Source organism: Salminus brasiliensis, chromosome 17 (genome assembly GCF_030463535.1).
Source record: "Salminus brasiliensis chromosome 17, fSalBra1.hap2, whole genome shotgun sequence".
NCBI lineage: Eukaryota > Metazoa > Chordata > Actinopteri > Characiformes > Bryconidae > Salminus > Salminus brasiliensis.
In genome coordinates this window covers 4,486,477-4,505,027 of record NC_132894.1, presented here as the reverse complement: position 1 = coordinate 4,505,027, position 18,551 = coordinate 4,486,477, and the positions used below count along the sequence as shown (strand labels likewise).

Here is an 18,551-nt window from a genome sequence, read left to right as displayed (position 1 = left end):
CAAATAGCAGAAAATGGCAGATTTGAGTTGCCTTACTTTCAATTTCAAACATTTAATAAAAAGTAATTTAACTATAAGTGCCAAAACCTTTACATAATACTGTAGTTTGGGCTCGCTTGGTCAAAAGTTTTTGTAAATGTTTAAATAAATAAAATATGATCTGATTTCCAAAAGACGTATTGTTATTTTTCCCAGGTTTTACAGTTTGAAATCCACAAAAAAAAAACAAAACAGCAAAGGTTTGGACACCATGATCAGTGCTTATTAACCCTCTTTAGTGAGTATCACACCATATAGCAGCATCTCTTGGTTCTTGTTTTGGTGATTGTCATCCATTCTTCCTGGCAAAAGGCATAAAGTTCTGCTCTTTTGAGGTCTATCCAGTTTTCTGATGACGTTTAGATCATTAAGGGCCTTAAGGGCCATGGCCCAACCGTCACTTTGCACCTCTTGAGGTAGTCTGTCTAGATTTTGAGGTGTATTTTGGTTATCCTGCTCATGCTTGCTTCCAGAATTTGCTGGTATTTTGACTGCAGCAGTCCACAGAACATTTTTCCAGAATGCATCAAGCTTGTTTAGATGTTCCTTTGAAAATGTTGTGTTGAGGAATGACCCTGTCATGAAGGTAACTTGTGCACGGCAATGCTGCACAGTAGAATAGTGCACCATTCTAGAGAGTTTTCTAGAAATCCTATACGAGGTCTTGTCTATACCTGACCTCAACTTTTAACCTCCACAAAGTTTGAGGAGTCTTTGTAAAGCTCTGAAATTGCATCACCTGGCCTATCCTAACAGTGAATGTGAACAAGACATCGCTCAAACTAATTAAGATCTTTAGGACCTTGGCAAAATGACTCAAATCTTGAGTGTGCCCAAACTTTAGTGCTCCTTACATTTTTTTCACTGTAGAATTGTACTAAATAAAAATAATTATTCAAATTAAAAACACTGACCCTCCTTAAAATGTTTAAAAAAACAAATATGTCGTCTGGAACTGAACTTTTCACAGTATTGGACCCCATTCTGCCAAAATATCCAGTCACAGGCCCTTAGAAGCATCCTAAATCCCCACATTATGGTGCCTATATATATGCTGATCAGCCATAACATTACAACCACCTGCCTAACATTGTGTGTGACCCTCTTGTGCTCCCAGAATGGCTCTGAAGCATTGGCTCTAACCACTACTTTCCAGGAGGACCCCACAAGACCACTAGTTTTAGAGAAATTCTGACCCAGTTGTCCAGCCATTCAAATTGGTTCTTGTCAAAGTGTCTCAGATTCTTATGCTTGCCCATTACTCAGTATGTCAGTGGTTTTAATGGCTGATATATATATATATATATATATATATATAGTCTGCCAAATTTTGTAGCGCTGTTTAGAACATGTTTATTTAACATGTGTAATTGTTATTACTCTGTCTGTACAGAGTAATAGACGTCTAACTGTCTTATTAATACTGCATTCCCACCGTTAGCGAAGTGCAATGTCCTAGTGCTGTCTGTGACAGTGAAGGTTGTACTTTATTTAGGTCTATATAACTGTGCTTGTGTGTGGTGGCAGACTGGCCACTTCTTCAAATGTGATGTAACTTGAGGTTACATGCAACGTCAGGGCATGTGACTGACTGCGAGTGTATACGTGGTCAGGAATCTACAAGCTTCTCATGACAGCCTTTTTCCATTTCAGGTGGACAACACACTTGCTCGTATAACACTTCACTTGTTCACCAGCCTTCCAACCACAACTGATGAGACTGAGCTGAAGGTACCAGAACAGTACAGTGTGTTCTCCTTCTACATTTTCAGATTGCTAATGGAGATGTGTAGAGCCTTTATGCCAATCAGTAGGTATCCTTGCGAATCTCATTTCAGCTTGGCTGTTAAGACACCTTCTGCAAATCCCAACTTAAGTCAGTCTGATCCATCCAGATCAAGGGTGCCCAGACCTTTAGGCCTAGTGTGGGAAGTTTTATGTAGCCAGGAGCAATGCTGTAGTTTGGGAGGTTGGTCGGGGAGGTTGAGAATAGTAAGTCAAAGGCCGCATGACAACAGAACCGCCCACACCTGTAACCCTTCACCAGGGAAGAAAAGAAGACACGTTGAGTCATAGCAGCTGCGTTTGCAAATGTAATCTATGCAGTATAACAGCTGCTGTTGTAGTGTGGAGGAGGCACGCTGCTTCACCTTCTCCTGCTCAGTATGTGAATATATGAGCTGTGAGTGTTTTAATGAGTGTTTTACTGATCTATTAGTGTATTCATTGAGTTAACATATGAATATATGCTATAATAATATAATATATGCTCCCAGCGGACCACATACACACACACTTAACTACACACACATGTTCAGGGAACAGAGGTCCCTCAATGTAAAAATACTATGTGCAATACCCCCCCCCCCCCCCACAAGTGCAATTAAGAGTCATTTGCAATAACCTGTAAATAATACTTATTGTTTTTTTAATTCTTATTTTTATTGTGTGTATAGTGTAAATTATTTATCTAAATTATTTTTGTAACAGAGTGTTTTGCTATCCCTTTCTGCTGTGACACTGAAAATTTCCCCACTGTGGGACTAATAAAGGATTATTTTATCTTATCTTATCTTATAGAATTTTTTTATTATACCATATAATATAATATACAGTGCTTCTAAGGTACATATGAACTGCATCAGGTCTTCAGGTTGTCTCATGTCCAACGTGGTGAACGTGAGTGAACGTGAGTGAACGGTACAATAATACAGTACAATGCATTTCAACAGAGCCCTCCCACACCACTGTCATGCCCCAACCGGCCAGACAAGACAAACAGAATAGCTGGTTACAACTGGAACCCACTACTCCACACTTCCTTACAGTCTCACTCTTAATGTATGTGGTACATCACCATGATGAACAACATGGACAGAGAAAGCAGATCTTTTATAGTTCTCTTCAGAGGCATGGGGTGTCCAAACTTTTTCACATGACCATATATCCTTTTGCAGGTTATGAGGGATATGCTTATACATGGTTAGCTGCCAGGATTAGAATCCTCAAGAATAACAGGGAAATAAATAAGTATCATGTAGATAGTATCTATATGATACATACACTATATGTCCAAATGTTTGTGGACACCCCTTGTAATGAATACTTTCAGTTACTTTAAGTTGCACCCATTGCTGACACAGACGTACAAATGCACACACACACACACACACACAGACAGAGAGTTTCCCTGTAGAGAAGTACTACCAATAGAATAGGACTCTCTGGATCAGAAAAAAACATAATTGCTGCCTAATGCCAGGTGTGGGCGAGAAGGGTATATAGCCCCCCAATATTGAGCTGTGGAGCAGTGGAAGAACTGTGTTCTCTAAAATGATGGATGTTGCTTCATCCAGGATGGTGATCATCCAACATCCTGACGTCATTAAGGCTTTTGTCACTGAATTCAACCAAATCCTCACAGCAATGCTTCAGAATCTAGTAGAAAATCTTCTTCCCTGGACAGTAGAGACAGTTACCCCCACAAAGCTGGATAAACTCTTGTTTAATACCTTCCTTTTTTTCAGAAGAAACAATTAATTGGGCAGCTGTCCCAATACTTTTGTCCATATAGGGTAACCATGTATCTACTGGAGAAAGGGGTGCAATCAAACTGGGGGCCATGGTATAATAGCTTTATTGTAATATCTTTATCAGGACCATGGACCCCTGTACAATTGGCCCACCTGCCGTCACACTAGTGGTTCTCTACTCTACACTCTTCTACATGCAGCAATCAGCCATAACATTAAAACCACTGACAGGCAAAGTGAATAACACTGTCAAGAGGTGGGGTTTACATTTTAGGCAGCAAGTGAACAGTCAGTTCTTGAAGTTGATGGTGTGGAACCAGGAAAATGGGCAAGCCTAAGAATCTGAGATACCTTGACAAGAACCAGACTGGGTCAGAACATCTCCAAAACATCAGGCAGGTCATGTGGGGTGTTCCCGCAGTGGTCAGTACCTACCAAGAGTGCGCCAAAGAAGGACATCCGATGAACCAGTGGCAGAGTCAAGGGCTCACAAGGCTCACTGATGCTATTGGAGGCCTCACCTCACAACTTACAGGGCTTAAAGGATCTAGAGGACAACTAGAGGACACCTTCAGAGGTCTTGTGGAGTCTGGGAAGGACCTACACAATATTAGGCAGGTGGTTGTAATGTTATGGCTGATTAGTGCACTATAACACTTCTATACTATCCTATTCTTTTAAGATTGTAATATTTCATGTGATGAAACATGAAGAACATGAGCTGCTGGCAAATGAAAGCAGACGCTGTACACATGAGGACATGTTTAATTTTCCCAACTTGACATTCAGAACATAAGGCAACATAAAAACCATCGTACACATTTGTGCCAAGTCCAATTTTCCAGCAAGTACTGATTGGCACTTCTGTGAAAACGTTAAAAGCCAATAACTGACCATGATACCAATGGCAGAAAGCATTCGGAAACATTTCAAAAAAGAGGGTCCCAGTTCCAAACATGGAAAACCTGGATGAAGAACCAGCAAAATGGATTGACGATACATTCTAGCCGGGTGCGTGAACACGGAGACGTAAAGGATGGCGTCTGAAATGGTCCAAACCATTGCATGCATTACTGTTAAACGTCGCTCCTGAGTAGACACACCCATGGGTTTGTATAGGCGGGTGAAAGGACAGTCCTTAAAGATGGCACTGATCAGTGGCACACTGCAGAAAATGACATCCTGCAAAGTGAAAGCATAAATACAGGCAATGTAGGCTATATATCGCTTACTGGGAATAGTGTCCGCTTACTTAATTTGACTGACAGAAAGTGATTTCATCCAGTGCTATGATTTTTCTACCTTTTACTAACCAACTAAGAAACATTACTTCTTTAAAAAGGCAATTTATTGGCCAGTATGAGTTAAAACATCTCAAATGAGCAGTAGAATATTCTTACAACCTCTGTTATATATGAAATATAACACACTATATTTCCCATATTTAAGATGCTTTCACTTGCAATTGCATCATTTTGTCCAGTGCAGGGTCAGAAAGCAGGGGTAGGTCATTACTGGGGGTTGCAGCACAGAAGGTCTGTAGAGTTTACACATCCTGCTACTGAACACAGAAACTGGTGGAGTGCCACCTGGTGGTGGTGGTTTTCTGACAAGCCTTGACGCATTGTGCCTTGTATTTCCTCTTTCGTTTTCTCCAGTAAAAGTCACCCTTCTCTGCTGATCTGAGACCACTGTGTGTGTGTATGTGTGTGTGTGTGTGTGTGTGTGTGTGTGAGAGAGAGAAAGAGAGCTGGTGTTAGATCAGCATGTGGGAGTGACTTCTACTGAAATCTACTGAGAGGCCTTCCTGCCTTCCCTCTCACAGGACAGGCTCCTCGGCTGTCGTCGTTGCTGGCCTGCAGACAGACGGAGCGTTTAATCAGCTGGTTTAGTGTCTATGCTAGATGATGTTATGATTTATTTGTATAATTTAATTACGGATTTATTTGTCTGCTTACCTGTCTGTCTTGGTGCATTCTTGCTGTTCTTGCGGCTGGCTGTCCCTCTCCTCCTGTTCCATGCTGAAGAGAAACAAGCATTGTGGGAAATTGAGTTTTTAGGATTCAGTCCAGTACAAATTCCCCAAATTGACCCAAAACTTTAAGGTGTCAGAAAATATTGATATTTTGAAGTACTGCGATTGCTATTATGTGTACTGTTTTGAGTCTCAAAAACACTGTATTGATTTATACTTAATATAAATACAATATAAAACTTTATATGCAAAGATATTTCTTATTTATGGTGTGTTTTTAATACTATGTTAGTTTTTCAATAATAAAAAAGGCACAATATATCGAATCGTAACCCCTGTATCATAATACATATCATATTTCCAGATTCTTGCCAAAGCACAGCTCTATAAAACATTGCCATTAAGTCACCAGTTCATCGTGTTACCCATATTTTGTACTGGCATTCATTGGCCAGTTTATCAGAAACACCTACCATATAGGTGCCCATCTATTCTGGCACTATATCATATTAGTCCCATTCCAGTGGGACCACTGCATCACCACTGGCCAGATGTTATTTGGGTAGTGGACCATACTCTATGTATGCATCCTGGCCGCTTTATTAGAAACCCCTCCATGGTGGATCTACCTTGCTGGTAGACTCATGGTAGCTGTTTGTGTAATATCAAGCCCTGTGATCAGTATGGGTCAGTATCTGACCAGGAGCCACTCTTATGGTTACGCCACACACACTGCCATTCTACTCCCATGTCAGTGTCACTGCTGTGCACCTGTATATGATCTGTGTTTCTGATAAAATGACCAAAATGAATGTAGGCCTAAACTCAGTGTAAATATTTATGACTGAATGGGTTGGACGATGGTAATGGTTACCGTTCTTTTCGTGCTTTGATTCTTTCGTCATCAAACCTGAAACAAGCAGCAAAATAACTCATATGACCTTGGGAAGACGGCTTAGCTTCACAAAATTTGCTCAGAGGATGAAATGATGTAAAGCACTCACTGTATGACACACTCAGGGATGTGGATGTGCTCCATGGGGACGATCTGCTCGAGTTCCTCCAAGCTGTGCACGTAGCGGATTTTGTTCATAAACTTCACACTGCAGAGGCAAAACACTTTCATGTGTATATAGCTCAGCTTCAAAGCATAGACAATACACCTTTCATGGAATGAACTTTAACTCATTAAATATGGATCTGAATTCTCAGTAAAGTTCTGTATTAGAAACAATAAGCTAATACCGGGTCGGGCCTCCCTTTCCTCTCAAAACTGCTTCAGTTCTTCAAGCACTGAATTCCACAAAGTTGCCCTGACTGCATTACATAATTTCTACCACACCAAGGTCTACCACATCCCAAATGTGCTCGGTTGGATTCAGATCTGGTGACAGGGAAGACCACTGAAGGTCTGTTTGAGATGACTTTTGCTTTGTCACATGAGGTCATCATGCATTTGCTTCGACATCATCATGCTGGAAGTAGCCATTGAAGAGATGGTAAACTGTGGTCATGAAGGGATACACATGGTCAGCAATATTACACAATAGTCTGCGGCCTTCAAGCGATGGTTGATTGGTATTAACAGCCCAAAGTGTCCCCCAAAAACCACCAGACACCATTACGCCACCATCTCCACCAGCCTGGACTGTTGACACAAGGTTGGGTCCATGGATTCATGCTGTTGACACCAACATCTGAGCCTACCATCTGTGTGCCTCAGATGCCATCCAGATTCATCAGACCAGCCTACGTTTCTGCAGCCTTCGACTGTCCAGTGTGATGTGCAGCCTCAGCTTTCTGTTCTTAGCTGACAGTAGTGTGGAACCCGACCTGGTCTTCTGCTGGTGTAGCCCATCTGCCTCAAGGATGGACGTGTTGTGCATTCTGTGATGCTTTTCTGCTCCTCATAACACTGTTGTCTTTCTGTCAGCTCCAACCACTCCCTGTTGACATCTCCAGATCTGCAGCTCACTGGATCTGTTTTTCGTCATTACACCATTCTGAGTAAAGTCAAGACACTGCTGTGCTGAAAATCCCAGGAGATCAGCAGTTGTAGAAATACTCAAACCAGCCCTTCTCACATCAACATCATCATGCCCCACTTAAAATCACTGAAAACATAAATAGAAGCAATGATGATGATGATCCTAATAACGATGGCTCTTACCTAATGAAGGGTCTGGAGATGGCCAGGACTGTGCGTATGAACCACGAAGGATGTGCAATGATCAGAGACTTCAGGTTCTTTCTTAGTCTACAAGCAAAAGGTTACATTTAGTGTAAACAGGATCTCTAAATGAGTTAGAAGCAGCTTCAGGTGTACTTACCTTCTGTCAATCATCTGATAGCACTTTTTTAGCCAGCTGATGCCCGGCATCTTACTGCGTGGGGTTCCACCGTTCATGTAGATGATCAGATAATCCTCAGCCACAAGCATCTCCAGACTGCTCACTACGTACCTGGTGGGATTAGGTAGAAAAGAGAGTGAAAAGTATGGAAAGCAAAGACCAACAACTCCCATATCACTTTGTCCCTAACTTAAGACTTAAGGCATGTTTTTCTTTGCTCCTGGGCTCCCCCTACAGGTGGGAGCACAAATTTACTTTTACACCCCTACCGTAAATACAAACTATGCTATTAATTCTGCATCGTGGACGACTGTACACGTGCATTTGTCGACAAGCTGAAAGATACTGGCAAATATAGTGTAGTAGCAGAAGGGGATAGAAACACAAGCAATAAATAAATAAATAAATAAAAGAAACAGAAAGATTGTAAGGTGTAAGAAATCTCCCACAGAGCACTGATATGAGGTGTGTTAGTATAAAAAACTAAAAGATAAGTGATGCTATGCACACTATATACACTAACCTAACACTGCCAATGTACAATACCACCACCACACACTCACAGAAAGAGGTTCTCCATGATGTAATGATAGTCTGGGCAGCTGCTGTCGGGCAGGTAGCATGCTGAGAACACGATGATGGCATTCAGCCCCTCACCATAGTAACCTGCAGGTCAGGAGGCGGCAGCATGAAAGCAGTGTCACCACAGAAAACACACAACAGAGAACACATCACAAACCAAACTGGACACATGTGGACTGACCTCCGTGAGAGATAACCCGCACGTATGGCCGAATGACCTGCATGTCGATGCGATGTTCCTGCTCTCCGATGATTATCGTCCTCCACAGCCGGCCGTTTCCTGTGTCCTCCCCCACGTCGTCGGCTCCGTCAGCAGGGCCTGTTTTGGCAGAGGCCACCGGCGTGTCATCTGGAGACAGCACAAAGGAAACTAGAAAGGTTAATGGATAATAACAATACGAATACACATTATTTATACTCTCACTGGTTTTATTAAAACCCCCACCACCCCCCACCTTGCTGGTGTACAGTTAGAGACTGCATCCCATCTGTTTGTGTTAGTTATCCTCTTCATCAACGCTTATGTCTGGATGTTTGTGGTGTGCCTGCCTCCCATGTACCAGTGTCAGTGATATGCAGAGAATACTTATATAATATTAAGTGGTCAAGAGTGGTCATGTGGTCAATGATGACCACACTTAACTGACCAGTGATGAATAGGGTAAAGTGGGGGCTGTTAAATTGTGCAGCAACACATGGGCTTCAGTGAGTAACAGTACACCTATATAGTGGACCTGTAAAGTGGATCATGAGTGGAAGTGTACCTACAGTGTGTATATTACTGTAGGTATACATATATGGGGTTAGGGTTAGGGTTAGGGTTAGGGTAAGGGTTTAGGGTCAGGGTTAGGGTTAGGGTTAGGGTTATATATATATATATAGTGGTCTCTAATAAATTTTGGAGCATTTCTATTGATCCATTCGTCAAAAAAATTTGAAACAATGTAAAGAACAATTGGCAGATTCACATTATGTCAAAAAGTCAAAACCGCAAAAATGGAGATACAAGATTTTGATAGGATAGAGTGGGGGGCTGTCAAATCGTGCAGCAACACATGGGCTACAGTGTTGTGTTGCAGAGTAACTGTACACCTATATAGTGGACCTGTAAAGTGGATCATGAGTGGAAGTGTACCTACAGTGTGTATATTACTGTATATATATATATATGTATATATATATATAGTCATTTTTCAGAGCATTTCTATTGATCCATTCGTCATAACATTTTGAAACAAAGATGTAAAGAACAATTGGCAGATTCACATTATGTCAAAAAGTCAAAACCCCAAAAATGGAGATACAAGATTTTCGCTGGACAGCACCAATATATTTGTATAACTAAGCCTAATATAATTTACCTTTAAATAGGACCAACGGTAAAGGCTAAAGATCGTTGTATAAAGACAGCTGTAGCAAATGCTTCCTAAACCAACCTTCCCATTCTAAGTCGTTGCCGTTGGTGATGAACTCCAGGGAGTCCGTCTCATCGGGAGTTTCAATGTCATCAACGTTAATGTCCAGATCGTCCGGCGTGTCTAGTAAATCATCAGACAGCAGGGATCCTTCACTCTGGTCCAGAGACAGGTTCATATCTGGGGCTACGAGGGTCCGCCGCTTCCGATGACCTGGACCCCCACCGGCCGCACTGATGTGCAGAGAGCTCGGAGGAGCTAGATAACAAAAAAAAGGGGTAGAATTAGGACTACGGTTGCCCTTCAGAAAAGCACTGAGGAATTACAGCCATATGAAGAAGGACGGAAGGACTAAAGTTAATGCCGCTGTTTTGAGGACGTTCTTCGACACAGTGGTGGCATCTGCCATCTTTTATGGAGTGGTCTGCTGGGGCAGTAGCATCTCGACGGCAGATAAGAAGAGACTGGACAAACTTATAAAGAGGGCCGGCTCTGTCCTGGGGTGCTTCTTAGACCCAGTGCAGGTGGTGGGAGACAGGAGGATGACAACCAAGCTGGCATCCATGCTGGAGAACAGCTCCCACCCCATGCATGAGACTCTGGCAGCACTGGGCAGCTCCTTTAGCGACAGGCTGCTTCACCCCAAGTGTGTGAAGGAGCGGTATCGCAGGTCCTTCCTTCCTGCTGCCGTCAGACTACACAACCAGCACTGCTCCCAGCGGACCACATACACACACACTTAACCACATACACACACACTTAACTACACACACATGTTCATGTTCAGGGTATACTATGTGCAATATCCCACCCCCATGTGCAATTAAGAGTCTTTTACTGTAAATAATATTGTTTATTGCTTTTTTAATTCTTATCTATATTGTGTGTATATAGTGTAAATTATTTATTTATCTAAATTTTTTGTAACTGAGTGTCCTGCTATCCCTTTCTGCTGTTACACTGTGAATTTCCCCACTGCGGGACTAATAAAGGACTATCTTATCTTATCTTATCTTATCTTATCTTGATGGGGCAGATTTTGTAGATGTTTGGTAGACGCTCATCCTTTAAATTCTCCCTAAGCTTAAATATAATCCTAAACCTTACTGGCTTAATGAATACTGGCCAATATAAATGCATGTCTGTCATTTTTATTCAGGACAGTCCTTTTGTTCATGAGTATTTACACTGTATTACTCACTAACATAATTACAGAGTGCCAGCGGAACAAGGCACTCACATTTTGACAATCAGTGGGTGGTTTAGAGCCTTAAACCAAACAGAAATGTCCTCTTCAAGCTTCAAGTGTCTGTATTTACCACCAACAGTCTGTTTGCCTTTAGATTAGCACTGACATACTACTAGAATTCCAGAAACACTAGCAGAAATTAGCCAAAATGGGATCTTAGTGTTATGTTAGTTTAGGCCCAGCAGACTTTTCTCCTTGCAGTATCTAAAGGCCTTTCTCTAATAAAGCACTGATGAAGAACTACTTCACTGTCTTTTCAGAGCTAAGACATGATGGAAACACAGAGTGCATTTGTTAAGAAGCATTTGAGCATTTGTAGATATGCTTTTATGAAATAAGACATAAATACTAAGAGGAGCTCAGCGATTCAGTTAAAGCTACTGTGAAAAGATTCATCTCCACAGCATTTAAGCTCCTATAAAGTGAGAGCAAGGACTTTACACTGGACAGGTTTACTTACATGTTCTCTCCTCGCCCAGAGCGCAGGAAGACTCCATGTCACCCCCCTCTGGAAGTGGCCTAATAAGCACACAGACACACACACACACACACACACACACACATAAACACACATTTAAAAGGTTAATGTGCACATATTTGTCACCGAGACATAACCACACACATAAGCCCAGTGTGCGGGTAGCCAGAGCAGTGGGCAGCCAACTCCAGTGCCCGGGGAGCAACCCTGTCATTAATAGCCCGGAGCTCTAACCGCAGAGCCACCACTGCCCCTTCAGCCACCACTGGCCCTTCAGCCACCACTGCCCCTTCAGCCACCACTGCCCCTTTCAAACCTAATTAGACGTCTGCAGTTTTTGAAATCACAGGCCATCAGTTGGAGGGTCAGTGGTTCAGCTGGGTTAGGTGATCTCACCTGGACAAACACAGCAACCAGAACTTGGAATATTTCAGCAGTGAAATCGTAAAAATTGTACGGGAAACTGTCCCTCCAGGAGCAGACCAGCTAACAATATTTGGTCCTTAGAAAGTTTCCCATTTCAGGTTTTCTGAACATTTCTAACAATTTAATTTAACTTATATGGAATATGGACTTTTGACATTTTCTAGGCATATTTTTAAAAGTAATAGACAGTCATAATTTAAAGACATATCAGTGTAAAAAAAAAAAAAAAAAAAAAAAAAATATATATATATATATATCTTTAAATAAATGCTCCAAATGCTCCAATTACAGTTGTCAAATACTGGAATTCAGATTTTTATGTTTACATTAAGCTAGTGCTCTTATTTATTTATGTATTTATTCTTTTGGTTTATTATTTCACATGGATGCAGAACATCTCAGTCTCTCTAAGATTTTTCTTTCATAGACTTCCATTATTTATGGGCTACATCAATAAAGCAGCATTATAGGAGATTTAGCATTTCTTTCTCCAGGGCTTTCCCTGTCACATTTACCAAATATTATATATCAGTGTGATCAGTGTAATTATGTATTAGTTGTATCAATGCTATTATAATTTTTAAGCTTTGGTAATGTTACTTTAATAATTACCAAATTACCAATATATTTATTAATATTTTATCACGTGTTTTCAGAACATTCCTAGAACCTTATTTCTGTAACATTATAGGCCAACCTTGGTGGAGCCTTTTAAAAACGCTGCTGAACATTCTCACAACATCCTCTGTTAGCTGAGGGAGTTCAGTAACTCTGTTCTTTGCAATGATGCACTAGCTTAAGTGTAAAAGGTGAAGCTGCACATATTTGTCACTGCACTATGTGCAGCAATTTGACCCATTTGTGGTAGTACACACACACACACCCAGAGCAATAGACAGCCAACTCCAGCACCCGGGGAGCATAGCAGATGAAGGGCCTTGCTCAAGGGCCCTACAGGGGCAGCTTGCCGAGCCCGGGTATCGAACCTACAACCCTGTCATCAATAGGCCAGAGCTCTAACCGCTGAGCTGCCACTGCCCATATGTCCATGTGGGCCTCAATAAAATCTATGTGTTGTCTATCTATCTATCCGTCTAAGATGCTATAATAACGTTTTTATTGGCCTAATAAATAAGACGCATAAAAACTGTCCAATCACATCCCTGCAGACAAACCACTGGGTCTTGTGTTAAACACAGCAGACTCAGTCATATAGAAATTAGCATCAGAGTAGTGTGTGTCTCCTCATCAGTACTGTGACAGGCTCAGTGGAGTGGGGGTTTGCAGCTGCTACAGGGCTAACAAAGTGCTGCTTAACTTGCATAGTGTGTTATCCACCCCCCCACCCCCCCTCTTCCATACACACACACAAACACACACCTCGCAGCGTGCAGTGCAACCACCACTGAATGAAAAGCATAGAGAGAAGCAGTGATCAGAGCAAAGCAAATCAACTGGACCACCGTGATCTTTCAGCATTACACCCTAATTTACTCCTCCTCTAGGACTCTAGTGGGGTGAGCCTATTGTTGAGGACGAAGGATCTGGGAGTACACTGTAATAGAGGCCTTATTCAATACACACCACATACATTTATGGTGTAACACACCACTATTCATCATAAAAACCTCAAACCAAGCCCATCAATCTGACAATAGGCCATAACCACAATCCAAATCCAGTGAGTCAGAGCTGCTCTGTCACTTACCTTCTTGTAAAGGTGAGAAAAATGAAGCCTCTGGTGGATTCTCTTACTTTAGCTCAGTCCCCTACTCTGCTGCTACCTCAGAAAGCATTGCTTCAAAGGCGTTCACCATACAAAGCATCCCGGTTCATCACTAAAGGCCTGGTGGTGATGCTGAAGCTGTGTGTGTTTCTCTAAGCCTGCCCTGCCTCCATTTTCCCAGTGATGCTGCTGTGTTGTTGGCTCCTGCTTGCGTCACATGACGTGGCTCATTACCATTTAAGGAGAGAGAGCTGCACCTGCTCCCTCTCTCTCCTCCGCATAGAGGCTGCATGTGAAGATAACAACACACACTGCTACTGATCCTGGATCAGCGGCTGAGAGATCCCTCAGCAAGGCAGTGAGGGGGAAGCTCCAACGGCAACCGTCCTGCACTGAAATAAAGTAATGCCCTGATTTTGGATCTGCAGTGTTTCCACATTAATAAAATATTTTATATGAATTATTACTGTATATTATGTAAAGTATGATTGCTTTGTATTTCAACAACAATTCTGTTAATGCTACTGGTTTTACTGAAGATGTAGTTTACCCAAAATAAGGCTAATTAAAATCTGTCACTCAATAAGATGTTGTAATTATGGTAATATTTCGGGCTAAAGGTCAAAGACCATCTCAAAAACATGGATTTTATCATATTCGAGTATTAAAATGAAATTAAACAAAAAAATTAACACTTAAATATTTCTTCATATTATACTTTTACTTAAATATAAAAATTTAAGCATGTGATATTGACCACAAACCTATGGAGTCCATGCATATTAAGTGCATTGTGTCATTAAAGCAAAGGGGGACCCATTATGTATACATTAAGCTAGTGCTCTTATTTATTTATGTATTTATTCATTTATTCATTCATTCACACGGATGCAGAACAGTGTTCCCTACAGTCAGGGAGTGGGATTCTGCGCTCTGAGACCCCCCTCGAGGAGCCAGACTACTGGTTGAAATATGAATGGGCGTTCAACTAACGCTCAACATGCTGTCTGTTAATGGATAAAGTCGGGTCGACAGGCTTGCCTAATAGGACGGTGAGCCCAGAGTGGCAAAGATAGAGATGCTATTCTCTCAGTGAGAGTCAATGGAGCATCACAGTGATTTTAAAGCTACTGTTTTATGGTAAAAATGCTATGTAAGTATGTCAGAAATTAGATTTTTCACTAAGCCACTTCCACAATGTAGAATGCATGTACACATTTGGTGTTGTAGCCTTTACCAATACATACATTTGTTTATGTAAAGCTTTTTTTAAATGCCTTATGAAATGTACACCAACATGCCTTGCCTTTTAACAATATGTACAATACATATATATGGTATCTATATATCCATCTGCATTTCACACAGTGTAAAATTACTCCGCACCTGGGAAAGTCATCGTCCTGCCATTCGTCTCTCCCTTCAATGTGGTCCAGCAGCGTAAATAGGTCAGGAGTACCCATGCTCCCAAGGTGGAGGACTTAGGGCCTGCAAGACGACACACAAAATCAGACATTTCTGTGCTTTAAGTCAACCTGAAATGAGAACTAGCTCTTGTCCCTGCTCATATCTTATACCACACCACCCAAAAAACTGAATTGAAGATCTGACAATGTCATCAGCAGATGGGGCAAAATGTCCTAGTGTTCTGTAATGCCAGTCCAACCTATCAACAACCTAGTACTCTGATACTGCTCAACATTCTCTGCTCTCCATAAAATCCTCTCAGAACTAACTCAGAGTAAATGGCCACCCAGCCTGACCTGCTGGAAGATTGCCCGCTGAGGTCCCCTCTACCTGCGTCAGACCAGCTGCCACCTACCAGTCCGACCAGCAGGACGCCCACCCACCACCACCCATAGCAGACCAGCGGCACAACCTTTTACCACTGCTACCTGTTTAATGACCATGTTAAAACCTAAATGGACTCTTAACTATCTGCCACTATTAATATCACCACTATTAACTATCTACATCATGATTAATATATTATAATTATGATCAGAGCAGTTCAACAGTTTAGATGGTTTGGTAACTTTTATCAATAATTAATAAATAGTTCTGATCAGAGGAGGATGGGTTGGGTTCCCCTTGTGAGTCTTGGTTCCTCCCAAGGTTGGGGCTCACTGGGGGTCTTTGATCCTTCATGTCTTCTTACGTTATTTCTTTTTTTTCTGTCTTTTACTAATTACTAATTATGTAAAGCTGCTTTGTGATGACAACAGTTGTAAAAAGCACTGTACAAATAAATCTGACTTGACTTGACATGACTTGACTGGTACAGTTACCCGGCAATAGCATGGGTACATCCACTCTACAGTCCTAACCGGATGTAATTGTACTGTTCCGAAACCCAATAAGCAGTTTTGGGTCACAGGGTGGTCCCATTGGTGGCATGTGAGACAGCATGTGACACGAGTCACCCTGTAGCTTAAAAGTCAGTCTACATTGGAAGAACTCCAGGCAGGCAGGTGGGGGAGCAGGAATTTTTAATCCTTCCTCACAACCTGCTAATCCCTTGCTGAAGTGGTGAGCTTCTGATGCACCGAGACACATGCCCACCTGATTCAAACGGACAGAACATCTCTGTTTATCAGGACCCTGCCTAGGTACAGTATTTGGACCGGCACCAGCTGATCAGTAGTAAACTGGGGCCTAGTTTTCTTCACAAACAAATCAAATGTACATGTTTTTTCCACTTGTAGTGAATCAGTCTCCAAATCCAGCATCAGAGCATTTGATGCCAGTAGTCTCTTAAATCTGTATATATACACCAATCAGCCACAACATTAAAACCACCTGTCTAATCTTGAGTAGGTCCCCCTTGTGCCGCCACAACAGATCTGTGGTATGGACTCCACAAGACCTCTGGGCCTCCATGGAGCACATTAATGAGCCTTAGGTGCCCATGACCCTGTCATCAGTTCACCGGTTGTCCTATCTTGAAACACTTTTGATAGGTACTGACCACTGCATACCCGAAAAACCCTGACTGATATATGTGTGAGTTTGTGAGTGTGTGTGTGTATTTGTTGGCTACATAAGCATTATAAATCCACTTGAAAAACTAAACAAGCACAGTTTGGACGCCAATACATGTCCGGGCTGGTTGACTATACACACATGGACAAAATTGTTGGTACCCCTCGGTTAATGAAAGAAAAACCCACAACGGTCACAGAAATAACTTAAATCTGATAAAAGTAATAATAAATAAAAATGCTATGAAAATTAACCAATGAAAGTCAGACATTGCTTTTCAACCATGCTTCAACAGAATTATTAAAAATAATAAACTCATGAAACAGGCCTGGACAGAAATGATGGTACCATTAACTTAATATTTTGTGGCACAACCTTTTGACGCAATCACTGCAATCACACGATTCCTGTAACTGTCAGTGAGACTTCTGCACCTCTCAGCAGGTATTTTGGCCCACTCCTCATAAACAAACTGCTTCCTCTTAGTCATTCTTGGGTGTTTTTAGCTGTGTTTTGGGTCATTGTCCTGTTGCAAGACCCAGACCAAGCTTTCTGACACTGGGCGGCGCAGTTATTTCTGTGACCATTGCGGCTTTTCTTTCATTAACTGATGGGTACCAACATTTTTGTCCACATGTGTATGTAGGGTATATGAAAAACGTTGTAATTTTTTTTCTGAACTATTAACTATTAAAGCAAGGACAGAAAGATGTGAATCGCCTTAAAGGAGCACTACAGGAGTTTGGCCTGTCAACCAAATCTCTATCTGCTATATATCGTATAGATCATATGGAAAATAATTCCCCTTACTCAGTAAAAGAAGAGAAAATCAACTAAAGTAACTGCCCAGTGGCTTCTGTTATCAGTGTGTCTTAAGTAGAGTTGGGGTTTCTGGTCTGTTCTAAGTGCTGAGAAATAATAACTGTCTAACGGACTGTACGACTGAAAATCACTGCAATGTTCCTCTAAACGGTTAAACCCCCCAGTTAAGAAAACATTCCAGGGCGGCAGGTTGAAAAGAACAGGACAGAATGGGCTGTACTCACACAGAGGCTCGTTGAGTTCTGGTGGACAGTGTGTCAGTGAGTCCAGCGCTGACCACAGGTGCAGGAGGTACACAGAAGCCTCTGTTCTCTGAGATGGTCTGTGACTTCCTCAGTGTAGACTGTCAGTCTGTATCTAGCTCCACATGATGATAGCAGTTGAAATCTGATATGTAGCATCACATCCAGTTTACACTTCTACAGTTGAAGAGTCTGTATTCTTACATGTGTGGTCCAGTTCTTCTTGGCTGTTAAAAATTCGGCAAAGCTTTTTTCCCCTAGTGATTCCTCAGTGATGCTGGTGGTGTTTGTCGTCCCTGATGTCTCTGTGCTTCTGGTTTGGAGCAGTGCAAGCTCTGAATTTTTTTTCCCAGAGAAAAACTTGAAATCTGATAGGATATGTTGGGAGGCTTCAGACGCTAGAGGCTAGAGGGCGCTCTGCTACAAGAAATATGTGATGGGCGATACCACTGATTTGAATGTTCAATTCCAGTCAATTCAAGCAAGAACTGCTATACTGCCTGGTGAAAAAAGCAGCATATATAGCTTATATATATATATATATATATATATATATATATATATATATATATATATATATACATACATATATATGTATATATGTATATATATATATACGTGTATATATATATGTATATATGTGTGTGTATATAGTAACATTATGTATAGTAGTAACAGTATGTAGTATAAACAAGAAGGTGGTTTTAATGAAGTGGCTTGATGAAAAAGCT

At 41.5% G+C, this 18,551-nt stretch overlaps 1 protein-coding gene across 2 annotated transcripts; it reads right to left on the bottom strand.

The window, feature by feature from the left end:
* Nucleotides 1-4,319: 4,319 nt before the first annotated feature.
* On the bottom strand, nucleotides 4,320-18,109 carry atcaya (ATCAY kinesin light chain interacting caytaxin a). Of its 2 annotated transcripts, XM_072660769.1 has the most exons (12): nucleotides 17,803-18,109; nucleotides 15,161-15,262; nucleotides 11,605-11,663; nucleotides 9,917-10,153; nucleotides 8,662-8,829; nucleotides 8,462-8,564; nucleotides 7,878-8,009; nucleotides 7,718-7,804; nucleotides 6,552-6,650; nucleotides 6,422-6,457; nucleotides 5,531-5,593; nucleotides 4,320-5,428 (listed from the first exon to the last, which is right to left on the bottom strand). In XM_072660769.1, the coding sequence occupies exons 2-12, from the start codon at nucleotides 15,235-15,237 to the stop codon at nucleotides 5,392-5,394; spliced, it is 1,098 nt and encodes a 365-aa protein (XP_072516870.1). In that variant the 5' UTR covers nucleotides 15,238-15,262; nucleotides 17,803-18,109; the 3' UTR covers nucleotides 4,320-5,391. The 2 variants fall into 2 exon arrangements, with proteins under 2 accessions (XP_072516870.1, XP_072516871.1); XM_072660770.1 differs by lacking the exons at nucleotides 15,161-15,262; nucleotides 17,803-18,109 and adding an exon at nucleotides 13,757-13,995.
* Nucleotides 18,110-18,551: the final 442 nt, after the last annotated feature.

Bases quoted from the DNA above. Each gene is read 5' to 3' on its own strand.
- atcaya (XM_072660769.1), bottom strand. From the start codon at position 15,237: ATGGGTACTCCTGACCTATTTACGCTGCTGGACCACATTGAAGGGAGA. The intron at 6,651-7,717 runs GTAAGAGCCATC...TTGCCTCTGCAG, and splicing joins ATCTCCAGACCCTTCATTAG to TGTGAAGTTTATGAACAAAA. The intron at 5,429-5,530 runs GTAAGCAGACAA...GTCTGTCTGCAG, and splicing joins GAATGCACCAAGACAGACAG to GCCAGCAACGACGACAGCCG.